The sequence below is a fragment of the Oenanthe melanoleuca genome, chromosome 3, assembly GCF_029582105.1.
Source record: "Oenanthe melanoleuca isolate GR-GAL-2019-014 chromosome 3, OMel1.0, whole genome shotgun sequence".
In the NCBI taxonomy this organism is placed as follows: Eukaryota; Metazoa; Chordata; class Aves; order Passeriformes; family Muscicapidae; genus Oenanthe; species Oenanthe melanoleuca.
In genome coordinates this window covers 97,713,484-97,728,628 of record NC_079336.1, presented here as the reverse complement: position 1 = coordinate 97,728,628, position 15,145 = coordinate 97,713,484, and the positions used below count along the sequence as shown (strand labels likewise).

The window sequence follows — 15,145 nt, the reverse complement described above, 5'->3', positions numbered from 1 at the left end:
CCTTTAAAGTTCACTTTTGTTTCCCTGTGTAAAAAGCTCGAGATGCAAAAAACATTGTCTGGGTTCATGTCACAAGGTCTGCTCCACCAACACCTGTCCCTCATAGGTGAAAACAGCAGAATTGTGGGGACAGCATGAGAAATGAGCCTGGGCTCTGAATTTGTGAGTTTTCTGTGCTGGTAACTCGTTGGCATCTTTGTGGGAGAATTCCCAAGGGGTTTCTTGTCCCCAGAGAAGATGCACTGGCCAGCAATATAAAGACCTTTTAAAAAATCAGTGGATGTTGCAGCATTTAGAGCTACTGCTCCAGTGCAGTGCTGGGTTTTTTGGAAAGTAATCCTTTTAGAGAGGTGGGAACATCAATTGTGAGAGGGAAAGTGCCTGCCAGAACACCTGGAGTCCAGTGCAGAAGGGCACAGCTGCTCACACCCAGTGCTCACCTGTTCCTGTAATATTTAGCTCCCTTTCCATACCTTGCTAATGGCCATCTAATTCCAGTTACTTCCAAATGCAAGTAATCCTAATATTCACTCATCTTTCTACAAGTTGCCCCAGTGCGAGGTAGAACTGCACCCCTGGAGGGAGTGTTGTGTTGAGCTGCAGACTCCAGCCCTCAGTTTTCTGGGAATGTGACCCTCAGGAGCTGAGAACTGGAAACTGGGACTGGGTTGGGAATGCCCAAGGGCTGGAAGCCCTGGGGATGGGCTGGGCTGCTCCCAGAACTGTGGCTGGGGGGATTGCTGAGCTCTGTGTACATCCTGCCCTTCTCTGCTCTGCAGGGCCAGGGTGGATTTTATCAGGCAGAAGTCTTTTCATTCTTTGGGTTTAGGTTCATTGGCAGGGTGGCTGCTGTTTTTTCTGTGCCATCGAAACAAACCTGGCAAAATCTGCACCTACTTTCTGTACAAAGGCTGGGGACTCTGTTAGCAAAACAACAAAGTGCCTGAGCTTTTATAACCTGCTAAATAGGGCAGCTGCTGTTGGAGTGGTGTTCCAGCAGCACCCTGTATTTCTTCTCAGAAAGGAGCTCCTGTGTTTTGCAAAGCTCCCCTCCTGTCTGTGCTCCTCTGCACCTGCTGCAGCTGATAAAAATGCAGCAGATTTCACATCTGCATCCATCACGTTGTGCCTGCATGCCCCAAGTGTCACCCACTGAACATGCTTGTGGAGGATGTGCTGATGGAGTCCTTGGGTTCTCCTGCCACTGTGGGGTGGGAGCTGGGGCTGGGGAGCCAGGATTTCTGCCAGGATTCCCAGCCTCTGACACCAGAGACAGCTTCTGCTATTTCTGTACTGCCCTTACCCTGTCTGCCTTTACCTCAGGTGCACTTTGGGCTCCTTGAGCCTCCCAGAGACTCCTGGTGAAGGAATTGGGTTTTTAGCATCTGTCTGCAATGAATGTGAGATCTCAGAGGCAGCTGCAGGAGGAGGGGAGGCACTCACATGTATGAGCAAAGCACTTTGCATATTGCTGCAGGCAGAGCTCCCTGATGGGGAATGGGCAGGAATGCTTCCTAAAGCTGAGGGAAACACTGGCTTTCCACATAATGATGTTCTGCTGGGGGAGGATGAACCCTTCCACAGAGTTTTGGGTGGTTTCTTGGGGTTTTTTCTCACTGCTGCCCCTGAGGCTGCACACCTGAGGGTGTGCTGGCAGCTTTTGGCAGCTCTGGCACAGCACAGTGCTGGGGTGGGAGGGGAAGGCAGCCTGGCAGGGCTGGTTCTGCCTCAGAAGGAAGTCCTGGAAATAGTCACAGCTGCTGGCAGGTGAGTCCTGGCTGGTGGTAAAAAGTCACAGATATCACTGGTTCTCATAAATGAGGAGGGTGTTGCTGTGCTCCTCCATTATGGGGGTTTTCAGGATGCCATCTGTACTGCTTCAGTAGGTCCTGCTGGTTTGTCAGGATTCATTGTAGAATTTACCAATCCATAGGAACACAATTAACAGTAATAACCTGAGGAACAAAATGAAAATGCAGCTGCCTTTTGCTCAGTTATTGCTTCAGAGACAGCAAAACTGGGAGAGTGAGCTGGATTGTTCTTCCATTTATTCTTCTGTACAATTGCTAATTAAGTTCCTATTGCTGGAGCTTTATTAATGCTAAAGATGTTAAAGGCAGAAAGAACCTGCAAAAGATGTGAAAGGCAGTTTGGATTTTTCCCAGCTGATGGCTGAATGTGAAGAACTGGCCATTAGCAGAAAGCTGCAGTTTCAACATCTGGAATTGCTGAGAAGCACTTGAATGCTGGAGCATCATCTTCACACTGGCTTTGTGCTCTGTAACCCACAGCCATTCCTGCAGCCTCATTGGCAGCCTGTCCTTAAGCTTTATGACCCAATTAGCATCCTGAAGCATTTGAGCAAATGGAGGGAGTTTGTCTTTCAGTGCCTTGAGACAGCCAGCAAGGCTGTGAAGTGCCTGGTGCTCCTCTCATGCTGCTGTGCCTGGCAGGGCTGGTTGGGCAGCTGTGCTCCTGAGCAGCACTGGGCTGGCTGTGAGGAGCTGAATAAACATCTGAGCTTTCTCTCCCCCCTCTCCCTGCTTTTTGCAGCTCTCCACGAGTTCCCCAATGACATCTTCACCAACCAGGACAGGAGACATGGAGCTGTGGTGCTGCACGTCCTCTGTGTAAGTGCTGTGACTTTGCCTTTCTTCTCCTGCCTGGTGTGCTCCAGAGCTCCTTCTCTCTTCTTTTCATCTCCTGTGTGGACTGCCAAGTCAGGCATGGGACAGCTTTTTGTTCTTGGGGTCTTCTGATAAAGAGGAGCCAGCGATGGAAGGATGGTTTAGACTCACCTCCTGTTTTCTTTTCTGTAGACACCATTAGCATGTCAGGCCATAGAAAAGAGAAAGTCATCTCTGAAAATGGGAGTTTGGCATCTTCAGGATGAAAACTCAACGTCAGAGAGCTAAAAGATACAGGAGTACTGCAAGAAGTAACTCTGGAACTCTCTGAAGAGTGTGGGGTAGAACATTTGGCATGGAAATATCCGTGGGATTACATGGCTTGGAAAGTTTGCTTTACCAGCTCTATGAATTACATTAGAGGCATTCTTAGTGGCCAAGAAAATACCTGCTCCTAATGAATGCTTAGAAGCTTTTAACAATTTTTGGTCAGCTTAAATGAGCAGTCACCATTAGCTGTGAGAAGTGATTCATGATTTCTTCTTGAGTATTAATTAGATTGCATTGTGTATTTTAATGTGAGCCCTCTGAGCTAGGACTTTATTTTGGCTAAATAGCCACAGAAATTTGTTGAGTAACGTTGCTATTGGCCATGCCTGGCAAGTTCAAGAATCCCAAGTTTCCATGGGAACGTTGAGCTCTGAAATGTTTTGGAAACTGAGCACTGGACCCGAGCTGGATTTTGTATCACCAGCAAGAATACTCCTAAAAATTAATGTATGAATTCGGTTCTGAATGTGCCTTTAGCATGTGACAAAAGGATGTCTGGAGGACTGAACTGTCTGCTTCAGAGCAGAAAGAAAAATCTGTTTTTAATGAGAAGTAGAAAAGCTGAATATCCCAGCAGAAAAGTGCTCAGTTTCTTCCCTGCTGGCAAACACAAGCAGCTCCCTCAATCCCTCCGTGTTCTCCCCAGCAGTTTTGTGGACCTTGGAAGATGTGCTGGCCACTCTTTGTCCTGTGGGGTGCAGGGGTGGCTGGGTTCAGCCTCTCTGGTGCTGGGATAAGGACACTCAGGGAAAACAGGGAGTTGTCAGCATTCAGCAGCCTGGGTTGGAAGGGGCAATGAACCTCCAGTTCTGTTTTTCACCTCCCAGAAATGCAGTTACCAAACGTGTGATGAAATCAGAGCAGAAGCAGAAATGAACTTTTTTTTTTTTTTTTTAGGGGGGGAAGAGGATACAGACACAGAGTTTCATTGTCTTCTTGGAGGTTTCCTCATGGGTTTGGGGAAGTTGGCCTGTCAAAGGGGCTCTGTGGTGGAAGGGAGAACAATGCAGTGATGATGAGAGGTCATCACCATGCTTCTCATGCTAGTGACCTCCCCTTGAACAGTTTCCATTCATTGCAGTGAAAATGTTGTTCTCTCCTCCGCCCCTTGCCCGTACTTTCATGTTTATTTCTGAAAGATGTGAAGGCAAAGCTGGTTTACCAGAAGCCAGAGGAACAGGACAAAATCTGTCACTGGGACCTTGGGGGAGGGCAGGAGGCTGCCCAGGGCATCTCCTCCCTACTGCATAATTAAAAAGGGAAAAAGACCCCAGCAAATCTTCTCACTGGGGCTGTGTGACTTACTAAACATGATCTGATGCTTCACAAAGATCAAAGTTAATCCCTAAACACTTGAAAAATCTGGGGAAAACTGGGCTGGTCAGCAATAGTTTTAGGTCTGAGCTGAAAATACTTTGGTTTGAAGGGAAAGTGGGCCACTGAGGGCATATTACAGGTTGGAGTCATGGTGTTTAATTTCTCTGGGTTACTTTTTTTGGAGCCCAGCAGCTGACTGCTTTACTGCCATCCATTACTTCCATGTCCCCTCAGAGAAGAGGCTGAGCTGCTGAGTAACTACCCTCTAAATCAATGGTTTGGGATGTTGAGTTTTGGGGGCCAGGGTCTGGATTTTAAGTCTGGTGCTGTTCCTGCAGCCTGGGAGCTCCCCAGCAACCAAGAGCTTATTTTTGCTATTTTGACATTTTGTTTGTAGAGTCACAGGCTGAGTTGGATTGGAAGGAGCCTTACACATTATCCAGGTCCAACACCCCAAACATTCATCCCTGCTGCTCCAGGCTGCAGGAGCAGTGTGTGTGCTCAGCCATCCTTCCATCCATCCATCCATCCATCCATCCATCCATCCATCCATCCATCCATCCATCCATCCCTGCTGCTCCAGGCTGCAGGAGCAGTGTGTGTGCTCAGCCATCCATCCATCCATCCATCCATCCATCCATCCATCCATCCATCCATCCATCCCTGCTGCTCCAGGCTGCAGGAGCAGTGTGTGTGCTCAGCCATCCATCCATCCATCCATCCATCCATCCATCCATCCATCCATCCATCCATCCCTCCATCCCTCCTGCTCCAGGCTGCAGGAGCAGTGTGTGTGCTCAGCCATCCATCCATCCATCCATCCATCCATCCATCCATCCATCCATCCATCCCTCCATCCCTCCTGCTCCAGGCTGCAGGAGCAGTGTGTGTGCTCAGCCATCCATCCATCCATCCATCCATCCATCCATCCATCCATCCATCCATCCATCCCTCCATCCATCCATCCATCCCTGCTGCTCCAGGCTGCAGGGGCAGTGTGTGTGCTCAGCCATCCATCCATCCATCCCTGCTGCTCCAGGCTGCAGGGGCAGTGTGTGTGCTCAGCCATCCATCCCTCCTGCTCCTGCCTTGTCTCTGTTTCCTGTATCCATGGGAACAGGGCTCTGACAGGCACCTGCCTCCCTCCTGCCAGCTCAGCCAATGTAGGTCACTCTGGCCGGGTCCTGTCTCCATTCCTGCCTCGGGTCAATGCCCACACACATCTCATTTCTGCAGCACTCAGCTGTCTCTTGGAGGGGATTTCTCCAGCCCCATGGCCATCCATGCTGCTGCTGTGGGAGCACTGCTGGGCACATCATGGTGCACAAGCTGAGTCAACCCATCCTCTCTGGCTTCCTGCTTTGGTTGGGGTTTTTAATTTCCCTCCAGCAGTGGCGTTTGAGGTGGGTTAGTGAAGCAGTCTGAGTTGAAGGAAGCCCTGTGCTTGGCTAATGTGGTCTCAGGGGTGGCCCCTGGCCATCCCTGCCCTGGGCCAGGGGCAGCAGCAGGGACTGTCCCCAGGGCCCTTCCCTCTCTGGGGGGAGGCAGGGCTGTAGGGATTGCTGCTCCTACGGCATTCTGCTCTCCTGGGAAAAGCTGCTTTAGCTCAGTGAAGCGAGGTTTGCTTTGAGTCTGGAGACTCATGGGAAGCTCAAAGGACAGCTGGGCAAACGTGAAAAATGACCATTTCTGTCCTGTGCAGCGGAACAGGTATTTTGAGTAAGATGCTTAATCACCTTTGATGCGGAGATTACGTGTTTGTTTGTTAGAATCGTCATTTTAAAATCAGTCCTGATGTGGTACTTAATCTGGCATTTATAATCCTTTTATGCAGGGCCATTGCATTTTCCTAATTTTTTAATGTCCTTTGTGGGGAGGAGGAGTGAGTGTGGTTTTTTTAAGTGTGCTGCCTGGCTGAGGACTGCCATATCATCACTTGGAGCCGGGCACAGCCGAGTGCAGCTGGGGCTGAGCCTTATTTTGTGTGGTGATTCCCCCAGGTCGTGCTGTGCTGCTGCACTGGCTCTCTCCTCACAGGCCTGGCCTCCCTGGTGCTCCTGCCTTCCTCCCTCCTGCATGAAACAGGCTGCTGGAGCCCTGTGGGCACGGGCAGGACACGCTCCCTTCACAGGGATCATGATGGGCAGATTAGCGTTCTTGAGAGGCATTACTGTGTGTTTGGGCATTACCCACTGCAGATTAATATGATTAGCAGATCAAAAGTCCAGCCTGAAGTCAGGCACCCGCTGTCCCTTGTATTTCAGTGGAATTTGGCCACGTCACTCAGGAGCCCTTTCTGTTCCTGTGAAGCCTGTGAGCTGTTTTCTTCCTTTCTCACTGCTCGTACAGGTGGTAGTGTGTCAGCAGCTGGTGCTCCCTTTGCAAGATCAGGTTCTTTGCTGCACCCAGCAGAGTTGGAGACCTGGAATTTTTCTTACTCTTGTGGTCCTCAGGGCTGTTTTGCAGTGTAAGATTTTCAAAAAGCCCCACTGACTCATATTTATGATGAGGGGCAAAGGAGCACAGAAACTGTCCAAGTGACAATCTAGTGCCTGTTGTGTCAAAATAATTTGTTATGATGAAATTTCCATCTCCAATCCTGTAAAAAAAAATGCACTTGAATTATTTTTGAGCTCCAGAAGTTTTCCTGGCCGAGATGTACAGTAATTACTGGCTTTTTGCAGCAAAGCTGTAATTCTGGCAAATTAGAAGCTGTGTTTTTGGGGGATTTAAACCTGTTCCTGGAAAATCAGAACAGGAACAAAAACCTGGGGGCCATTTTTATTGCTGCTTTCTCTCCAGAAAAAAAATGCTCTGGTCTCCTCCCATCACCTGAGTTTCTGTAGGACTTCAACAACAAGCAAAGCCAGAGGATCTGTTGGGGATATGCTTGGAACTGTGATTAATCCCTAGGATTAATACACTGTTTTTCTACAAATATTGGCCACTTCTCTCATCTGTAGCTATTCACTGCTTCTGGAAATAACTCTGTGCTGGTGCTTGGTGGGTGTCACCAAAAAGGTGGAGCTGTCTTTGAGCCTTGCAGCAGGTCTAGGATGTGTCCATGCCAGGAAGCCAGAGTGGGCTGGGAGGCAGACTCAGCCTGCCTGGGGTTTGGGCTCTGCTTGTTCCTGGCATGCTTTTCCTCTGCTTTTCCCCCATGCCAGTGGGTTTTTTCCCATTGTGTGGAGGTGGGCAGTGGGCAGTGTTAAGTTCAACAAGACTTACCACTGGGACCCAGGTGACATGGCAGGCTTCCTCAGTCCAGGAAAACAAGCTCCTTTCCCCTTTTTTCAGAACACTAGATTTCAAAAATGACTCCTCCAGGGTTTAGACTTTCACAGAACACAGCAATAAGAAAGCCTTGCACTGCACGATGGGGAAAAAAAGGAAGGCAAAAATACTTCAATGTGACTTATCAATGTCCAGAGAATTAAAAAAAAAAAAAAAAAAAAAAAAAAAAAAAAAAAAGGCAGACTTTATGGTGAACATAAAAGGTTGGCAACTTTTGATAGTTTATAAGAACTTCTGGATAAATACTCCACAATTAAATCCCAGGCAGCTCTATGAATTATTCTCGCAAGGACATTTTATTTTCTTGGAAAGTGTGTGCCAGCTGGACGCTGGGGTGCTGCTGGTGGGCTGTGTGTGGCCGGCTCCAGCTCAGCCTCTCTCCTCTCTCTCCTCTCTCCCCTCTCTCCCTTGCAGGCTGTGTACATGTTCTACGCCCTGGCCATCGTCTGCGACGACTTCTTCGTCCCCTCGCTGGAGAAGATCTGCGAGGTGAGTGTCAGAGGAGTGGTGGGTGGCTGCTCCTCCCTGTCCCAGCAGCTCTGGAGAGCCTTGGGCTGTGCTGATGGTGCACTCACTGCTGTCCTGCAGTGAATTCTCTTGTTGCTCAGCAGGGCTGTGCTCAGCCCCGTGTGCTCCTCGCAGGACAGGCTCTCCAGGAGCTCACACTGTGCTGCTTGCTGCTGCCTCTCGTTCCTGTGTCCCTGCACATGGCCCAGCTGACACAAATTAAAACCTCTGGTGGTTCACCCCAGCAGAAATCATGGGTCTTGTACCCTGCCCTCCCAGCCATGGCTGTCATACCTTGTGCTGTGTGGGTGTGAGCTGTAAAGCAGCAGGGACAGCTAGGTCAGCTGTAAAGAAGCTCGTGAATGCTCCCAGCAGTTGCAAGGGACTCTGTTTCTCTGTGGTAAGGTTGGGATGCCTAAATTTTAGAAGACAAGGAGTACATTTGTGCCTGAATCAGCTCAGACAGCCACAGAGCAAACACAGACCGGGTGCCCGAGGTTACTGCGAGCCGAACCTGCTGTCAGTTCCAGGCAGGGAAAACTCTGTGTGTAGAGAATATGGTTTGGTCTTGGCAGTGAGAGTCTGTGTCAGCTGTAGAAGAGGCTGCCCATGTGCCTGGGAACAAGTGTCACCCGCCAGGACGTGGGCTGTGCTGGCCCTGGGAGAGGTGTGGAAATTGGCAGGACAAGTCATTTGTGCTGACAGCACTGATGGAAGCTGTCTCTAAACTAACCTGATGCTTGAATTTCAGCACCCTGCTGTGCAGGCCTTTTTTTCATCATCAAGGGGAAACAGCCCCCAGGAAATTCCACTTTTTGCTGCTTAAGTGTAGAGGTAACTGAAAGGTAACAGCACAAGGCAGGAGCTTCTGTCCTGCAAAGTCACTGCAGCCTCTGGGGCTGAATCTGGGGAACCCCCTGCAGGGTTCAGGAGAGGGAACATTGGTGTGGACATGGGGATAGGAGCTGCTGGGGAGTGTAGACATGCTGAGTTCTTCGACCTCCCCTCTCCCAGGCAAGGGAAGCTGGCAGAGGAAATGGTTTTCCATGAAGCTGTATTGTGTAGTGACTCTGTGTTTCTCTGCAGCGCTTGCATCTCAGCGAGGACGTGGCTGGGGCAACTTTCATGGCAGCAGGCAGCTCTGCTCCCGAGCTGTTCACATCTGTCATAGGTAAGGAGCCTGCTGCTGCTGCCCAGAGCCTCCTGCACGTTTCCCTGGCTGTGTGCAGAGCTGAAATGGGATTGCTGCGTGCCTGCAAGGTTTGTTACAATCCCTGCTGGGCACGCGTGGCCCTGGCTGGGGGCAGTCCCGCCAGGTGAAGTGACTCTGGGAGTGCCATCATCTCAACAGGGCTGGATGTGACCCTGCCCAGCCAGGACCAGGGGCACTTCACACAGCTGCCCATTAGCCAGGCTGCACCTACAGCCTTGTCCTCTCCTGGTCCCTTTCCTGCCCCATCAGCTCCAGGGCACAGTGGGAAAGGATTTCCCCCAGCCCCTCTGTTGGTACCCTGACACTCTGTTCATGTCCTCCTCAGCAGCAGGGTCTCTGCTTAGTCTGCCAACACCACTTTTCCCTGGAAAAGCCACAGTGGGGAGGAGAGGAGGATTTGAAATGCTTTCTCACAGCAACAGGTTGGTCAGAGCAGCACACTTCCAAAGCAGCTCTCCACTTATGGGAAGTGTGATGAAGGGATTCAGCAGTGTGCAGAACCTGGGAGACTCTCCCTGCGAGGGAGGGCACTGCAGGCAGTGTTAGAGTGATGCTCCACCTAACCATGCTAGGAGGGTGAGGTGCTGCTGCTGTCTGACTCACCCACCTCTCCCTTGGCAGGCGATCCTCAGGGCAGCAGCTGGGAGGGTGCAGAGGGCTCTCCATCTCCAAACAGGATTAACTCTCAGCTCAGATACTTTCTCTAGGAGACACTTGTCTTTCAGTCACAGCTGCCAGATGCAGAGCACGAGTTAATTCACACCAAGCTGTGTGCTCTGCAGAGAGGTCTGATTGCACAAGCAAAGCCTTGTCTTTTGGGAACTTAAATTGGACCAAGTGGGGATTGTCCTTTGGTTAAGGGCAGTGCAGTACCAGGGTGCAAATAAAACCAGATTCCTCCAGGCAGCTTAGAGAAGCCCTGATGGTCATCAGATCATTTTCCTGCTGTGGTGTAACCCACAGGTGCCCTGTTTCACTTGGCAGGTGAGTTCTTCTGTGTTTTTGAGAAAAAGGATGGAGTTGGAAAAAATACACAAACTGCACTGGCCAGATAAATAGTGTTGGAACCTTAAAAGCAAGTGGTGAATTTAAACAGACTGACAGCTAGCAGGAGATGGAGTGTTATTTTTAGGCTGGCTTCCTAAGGAAAGGACTCTGTGCAGCACTGTGATGCATGTGTCTGTCAGTTCATCTCCTCACCATTAACCTCATTGGCCAATTTTAACCAAATTTGACAGGAGAGCTCCGAATAAAGCCCCATAACTCATCCTGAGAGGTTACTTGGCTTGTGAGTAGCTGTGGCCAGACAGCTCTGGGTCATCATACTGAAGCTTCATCCTTCCTGAAGCCAGCTGGGATGGGGATATGGGAAGGAGCAGAGTACTGGGCAGGGAATATCTTATGGGAGACAGCTTCCTATAGATTTGTGTCCCACCAGCTGCTACCTCGAGCTTGCAGTGTTTTATGGTGTGTATTGCCATAATGTTGGGCCACAGGACCAGGAAGTTAGTGACTTGGATGTGTCTGTGCTTGGTTTCCATCACACAATCCATCCAGGTCCCCTCAGGAAGCACCTCTGCAGCTTGTGCATTAAATACAAGAAAAAGTGGCAGAACTGGTACCTGCCTTTATGGGATGTGAGGTCTGCAATTTGATGTGAAAGAAGTCAGCTCTTTCCCATTGACACAGCTTCCCTTGAACTTGTTTTTCAGGTGTTTTTATCACAAAAGGAGACGTAGGCGTCGGAACCATCGTGGGCTCGGCTGTATTCAACATCCTCTGTATTATTGGCGTGTGTGGGCTTTTTGCAGGACAGGTAAGAGCATTTAATGATCCCTTACAGCTCTTGCTTCACCCTGTGCCTTGGCTGTGCTGCACAACCACACGCTGGGCTCGCAGCCTTGCCGCCGATTTCTCGGGCTTTGTTGTTTTTAATAGGGCCCTGTGCTGTTCCCCCCGCGTTTTTGGAATGAAAAGCAGGGCAGCAAAGGTCAGCTGGGGCGTTTTGAGCTGCCCAAGGTGTGTGGGTGGGCAGAGGAACAAGCACTGCTTGTTTGCTCCTCGTGCAGACACGTCTCCTTCGTGTCAAACCGCTCGTGACAACACAAACTATTCATCTGAAATTAAAGCAATTAAGTTGTGAGATCTGAGCTGCTGTCTGAATCGCAGACATGATTGACTGTATAATTAAACACCTGGATCTGCATTTAGCTTCGCACTTGCCAACATGCCAGGTATTTTTACAGTCTCATAAATGCTCTTTGACGTGCTGCTTATTTGTAAAGAAGAAGGGGGGTGTTGCCAGCACAGGGTGATGGAAACAGAGCTGAGGAGAAGAGACCTTGGTCAGTCTGGGAAAGCATGCAGGGAGATGGAGTCTTCCTTGGGATCCTGTTCTGTCTTCATTAGTGAACTTTTACAGGCTGAGGGTGGACATTTCCAGTGTGAGGAGGCCTCAGGATAAGGTCAGAGCATTTGACCACCCACGTGTCCTGATTTGCATGGAACGTGCAGCTGGCAGCTACAGATGTGTCAGTGGTTCTGCTGGAACTCTGACTGTGAAAACCCAGTTAATTGAGGTAAATTTTTAATGACCAAAGCCTTCCCAGGGCAGGAGGCTGTGTTCCCCAGAGGTGCTCTCTTGTCATCAGCAGGACTTCCTTCCCAGGCTGCTTTTTTCATGCAAATGAAGGTGATTAACTGTCTAGCAGCTAATGATGGCAGAGGAGCCAGTTCTGGTTTTTACTCTCCCCAGTATTGATTGCATGCCCCAAACCTAAAAATGGCTACAAACCACAGCTTTTGGTGGAAAAGGCCTGCTGGAGTCTGGGGCTGGACAGAGGATGTCAGTCTTCTCCAGAGGTCTTTTACAGATGGGAGATCCTTGTTTCAGGATAAATCACAGCCAAAATGCTCTTGTGAAACGTCGTCAGCCTTCCAGCCATGGTAGCTTTCAGAAGTTCAGGTCATCCTAAGCATGGTCTGTGAGTCTCTTTCAAGCCAAGAATTGAGATTTTGGCTGCTTTGCCCCATCTTGAGACTCTGCTGGTGGTTTCTGTGTGGTTTTGTCAAGTCTCATAACCTCTCTTTGCTGCAGGGAGTGGGTGAGCACTGGAATGATTGACATCACCATGTGGAACTGTGATTTTAGGGAGCAAATAAGAAATTTCAGTGTCAATAATTCCAATGTTTTAGATAAAACTCTGGATCAATTTATGCTTTTCATTGTTTCGCACTCCCAGCCTTTCACCAAAAAGTCACTCCCTTTTAGTGATTCATCATTTGTTTTGTGTTAGTATGAATAGGAATTTGGTTTTGTTGTCAACAGTGCCTCTACAGAGGCACTGACATAGGTGGCAAATTTGATTGTTGGTGAGATTTCTGTTCTGCTGAGGACCTGGATCTCAGTAGTGAGTTGCCAGGTGAGCCTGAGGGCTGGCTGTTGGTCAAAGCTGCTTGCTGTGCTCCAGGGTTTTTCCTCTGGAGTCAGACCTGTGGATTGAGCAGCCAGAGCCCTCAGGTTTCCAGATGTATTGCCCATGGGCTGGGAATCCCAGAGATCAGACCTGCAGGCGCCTTCTGCTGCGTTTCCAGCAGCACTCTTTTAGAAAGTCTTCTTTTGGTTTGGTCTTTTTTGTTTGTTTTGTGCTTTTTTTTTGTTTTGTTTTGGTTTTTTTGTTTTTTTTTTTTTTTACTGGTAAACAGTTGAATTGTAAAATACTGTCCAGCTCTCTCCAGGATAAGTTTTATTTTTAAATTGGGTTGTAGTTTGTGTGTGCTGTGTTGGATGTATTGTTCTTTGGCCTAAGGAAATACTGGGTTTGGTTATGTGCACCGTGTTTAGAAAAAGAAACAAATGCACAGCCCCAGAAAGCTGGTATGCATTTGCTTGAGCAGCAGCCCTAACTGTTTGTTCTTCCAAGCCTTTCCTGGCTGTATGTGCACACTTTTCAGGATAAATCAGAATAAGCATCCCACTGCTGGAGCAGGAGAAGGGAAGCGTGCCTACGCCTCTGTGCGACACTGCACACCTAAAAAAAGGCACTGAAAGAGCATTGTGAGGGGTGAAAGTCAAGCACTGAAAAGTTAGAAAATAGCAGTGTGAGGGTTCCCTGTGCACCCTCAATTTGCCCCCCTGGTGCATGTGCATTATTATCAGGCCTTAATTAGGGGGTCCCTTGCTGGGTTCTGTGCAGGCTCCCTGCCTCCCTCTGCACACAGAATGGACTTTGCTCACTTAATGAGCAGCTATTCAGGATTTTGTTTTCTCTTATTGTTCACTCTGTGCCCTTCTGCCTTATTTACCAGGCTCTATTCAAGCCCTGTTCCAGAGGCAGAATTATTAATTTCCTCTTGAACTTCTGCCGATCTCGTCGCTATTGTATCTGAGCAGTTGATGAGCAGTTAATTAATTTTCCCCAAACCTCTGTGAGATGAGGGGGCGATTTAAAGATGGGGAAACAAAGCACAGAGAGATTAAATAAAAAGAATAACTTGTCGTTTTAGGGCCAATTAGAGCTGGCACAGCCCTGCTCTTTTTCCCCGGGAGCGCAGCATTCTGTGGCATGCTCATGGCTCCTGGCTCCAGGTGCTGTCCCACTGCTCCACAGGGCTTTCCTGGGCCTGACTTCTCCTGGCTAATGTTACCCATGCCAGGGAGGCACCTTCTGAGGTACAGGAGTCTGCTCTGCAGCCAGGGTAATAGTATTTTCCACTGTTTCATGCTCCAGAGATTTTGGACTGGAGGGATTGAAAAAGCGACAGTGCGTGCAGGCTGTCCGTGTGTTTGATGGCCAGATGAGAACCGTCCCCTAAAGGCTGGATTCTCTAAACTAGCAAAAATCGAGTTTTCAAATGTACCTTAAACTGGGCCTCTGCAGAAGCAGAGGAAGTTCACATCTGGTGTGTGTTGAGGTGTTTGACCAGGGCACGTTTGGAGAGAGGGCCCAAGTTTTCCCCATGGATAGTGAATGCTGCCCATGTGCCTGTGGCAGTGAGCCTTAGAAGCTCCTCCTGCTTTCTTCTTGCAGCCTGTTGAAATATTCTGCATAGCACTCACACCCAGAGGAGGGTTTCTCTTGTTTCATCCAGGCAGTAGATGTGTAGATGGTTTCAGTATATGGAAATACATGAGGAGCTGTGCTCGTTCCCCACCTGCCTGTGCAGTGCAGGTTGGATGTGTCTGCAGCTGCTTCCTCCTGTGTCCCTACCCCTGGGACACCAGCACGTCTCCTGGCAGGTAGGCAGCTCCTAAGGCACATAACCCAAGTGGTTTTTAGCTGCTGTGTCTGCTTTGCTTCCTTCTGGCAAAGAGGGAACGAGGAGGTGAGGGAGCAGAGGGGAGGATGGAATGGCAGCAGATGCAGCCCCTCAGCCAGCAGCACTGATGGGGACACATGTGCTGAGCAGCGAGGAGGCTGCTGCCTGCACAGTGATGGATTGCATCAGGCTTTTTCCATGCTTGCAAGCCAGCTCTGTATGGGGAGCCTGACCTTAGCCTGGGGTCCCCTCCAGGCCTTGGTTGCTCTGTCCTGTCTTCTCTCATGCTCATGTTTGTGCTTCTCCAGCTCTCCCCTCCTTCCCCTGCCCTCTCACCGTCCTTGGCGGCGAGGACGCCGCATTCTCGGAAGCAGCCCTTGCTTAATTCAGCTCTCATTCAAGCCAGCACAAGCAGAGTTTGTTCACTCTTGGACATTCCCCCGTCCAGATTCATTGTGTTTTTGCAGCTCTGCTGCTCTCTGCTCGCCATCCTTTCCCAGCATTGCCCCACAGCATTTTCAGCGTTGCAGAGGAGGGTGGGAAGTGCTCCTGTGAGAGCAGTGTAACCATGAGGTGCAAGTCACTCCAGCATTGCCAT

The 15,145-nt window shown here is 49.6% G+C and overlaps 1 protein-coding gene across 2 annotated transcripts in view; it reads left to right on the top strand.

Moving 5' to 3' along the window:
- SLC24A3 (solute carrier family 24 member 3) overlaps nt 1-15,145 on the top strand; it is a 68,172-nt gene that overhangs the window by 15,227 nt on the left and 37,800 nt on the right. For both annotated transcript variants that reach the window (XM_056486839.1, XM_056486838.1), the window contains exons 2-5: nt 2,554-2,630; nt 7,983-8,057; nt 9,162-9,246; nt 11,001-11,104. In XM_056486839.1, the coding sequence (XP_056342814.1) occupies nt 7,992-8,057; nt 9,162-9,246; nt 11,001-11,104 (255 nt within the window). In that variant the 5' untranslated portion in view covers nt 2,554-2,630; nt 7,983-7,991. The remainder of the gene's footprint in view (nt 1-2,553; nt 2,631-7,982; nt 8,058-9,161; nt 9,247-11,000; nt 11,105-15,145) is intronic.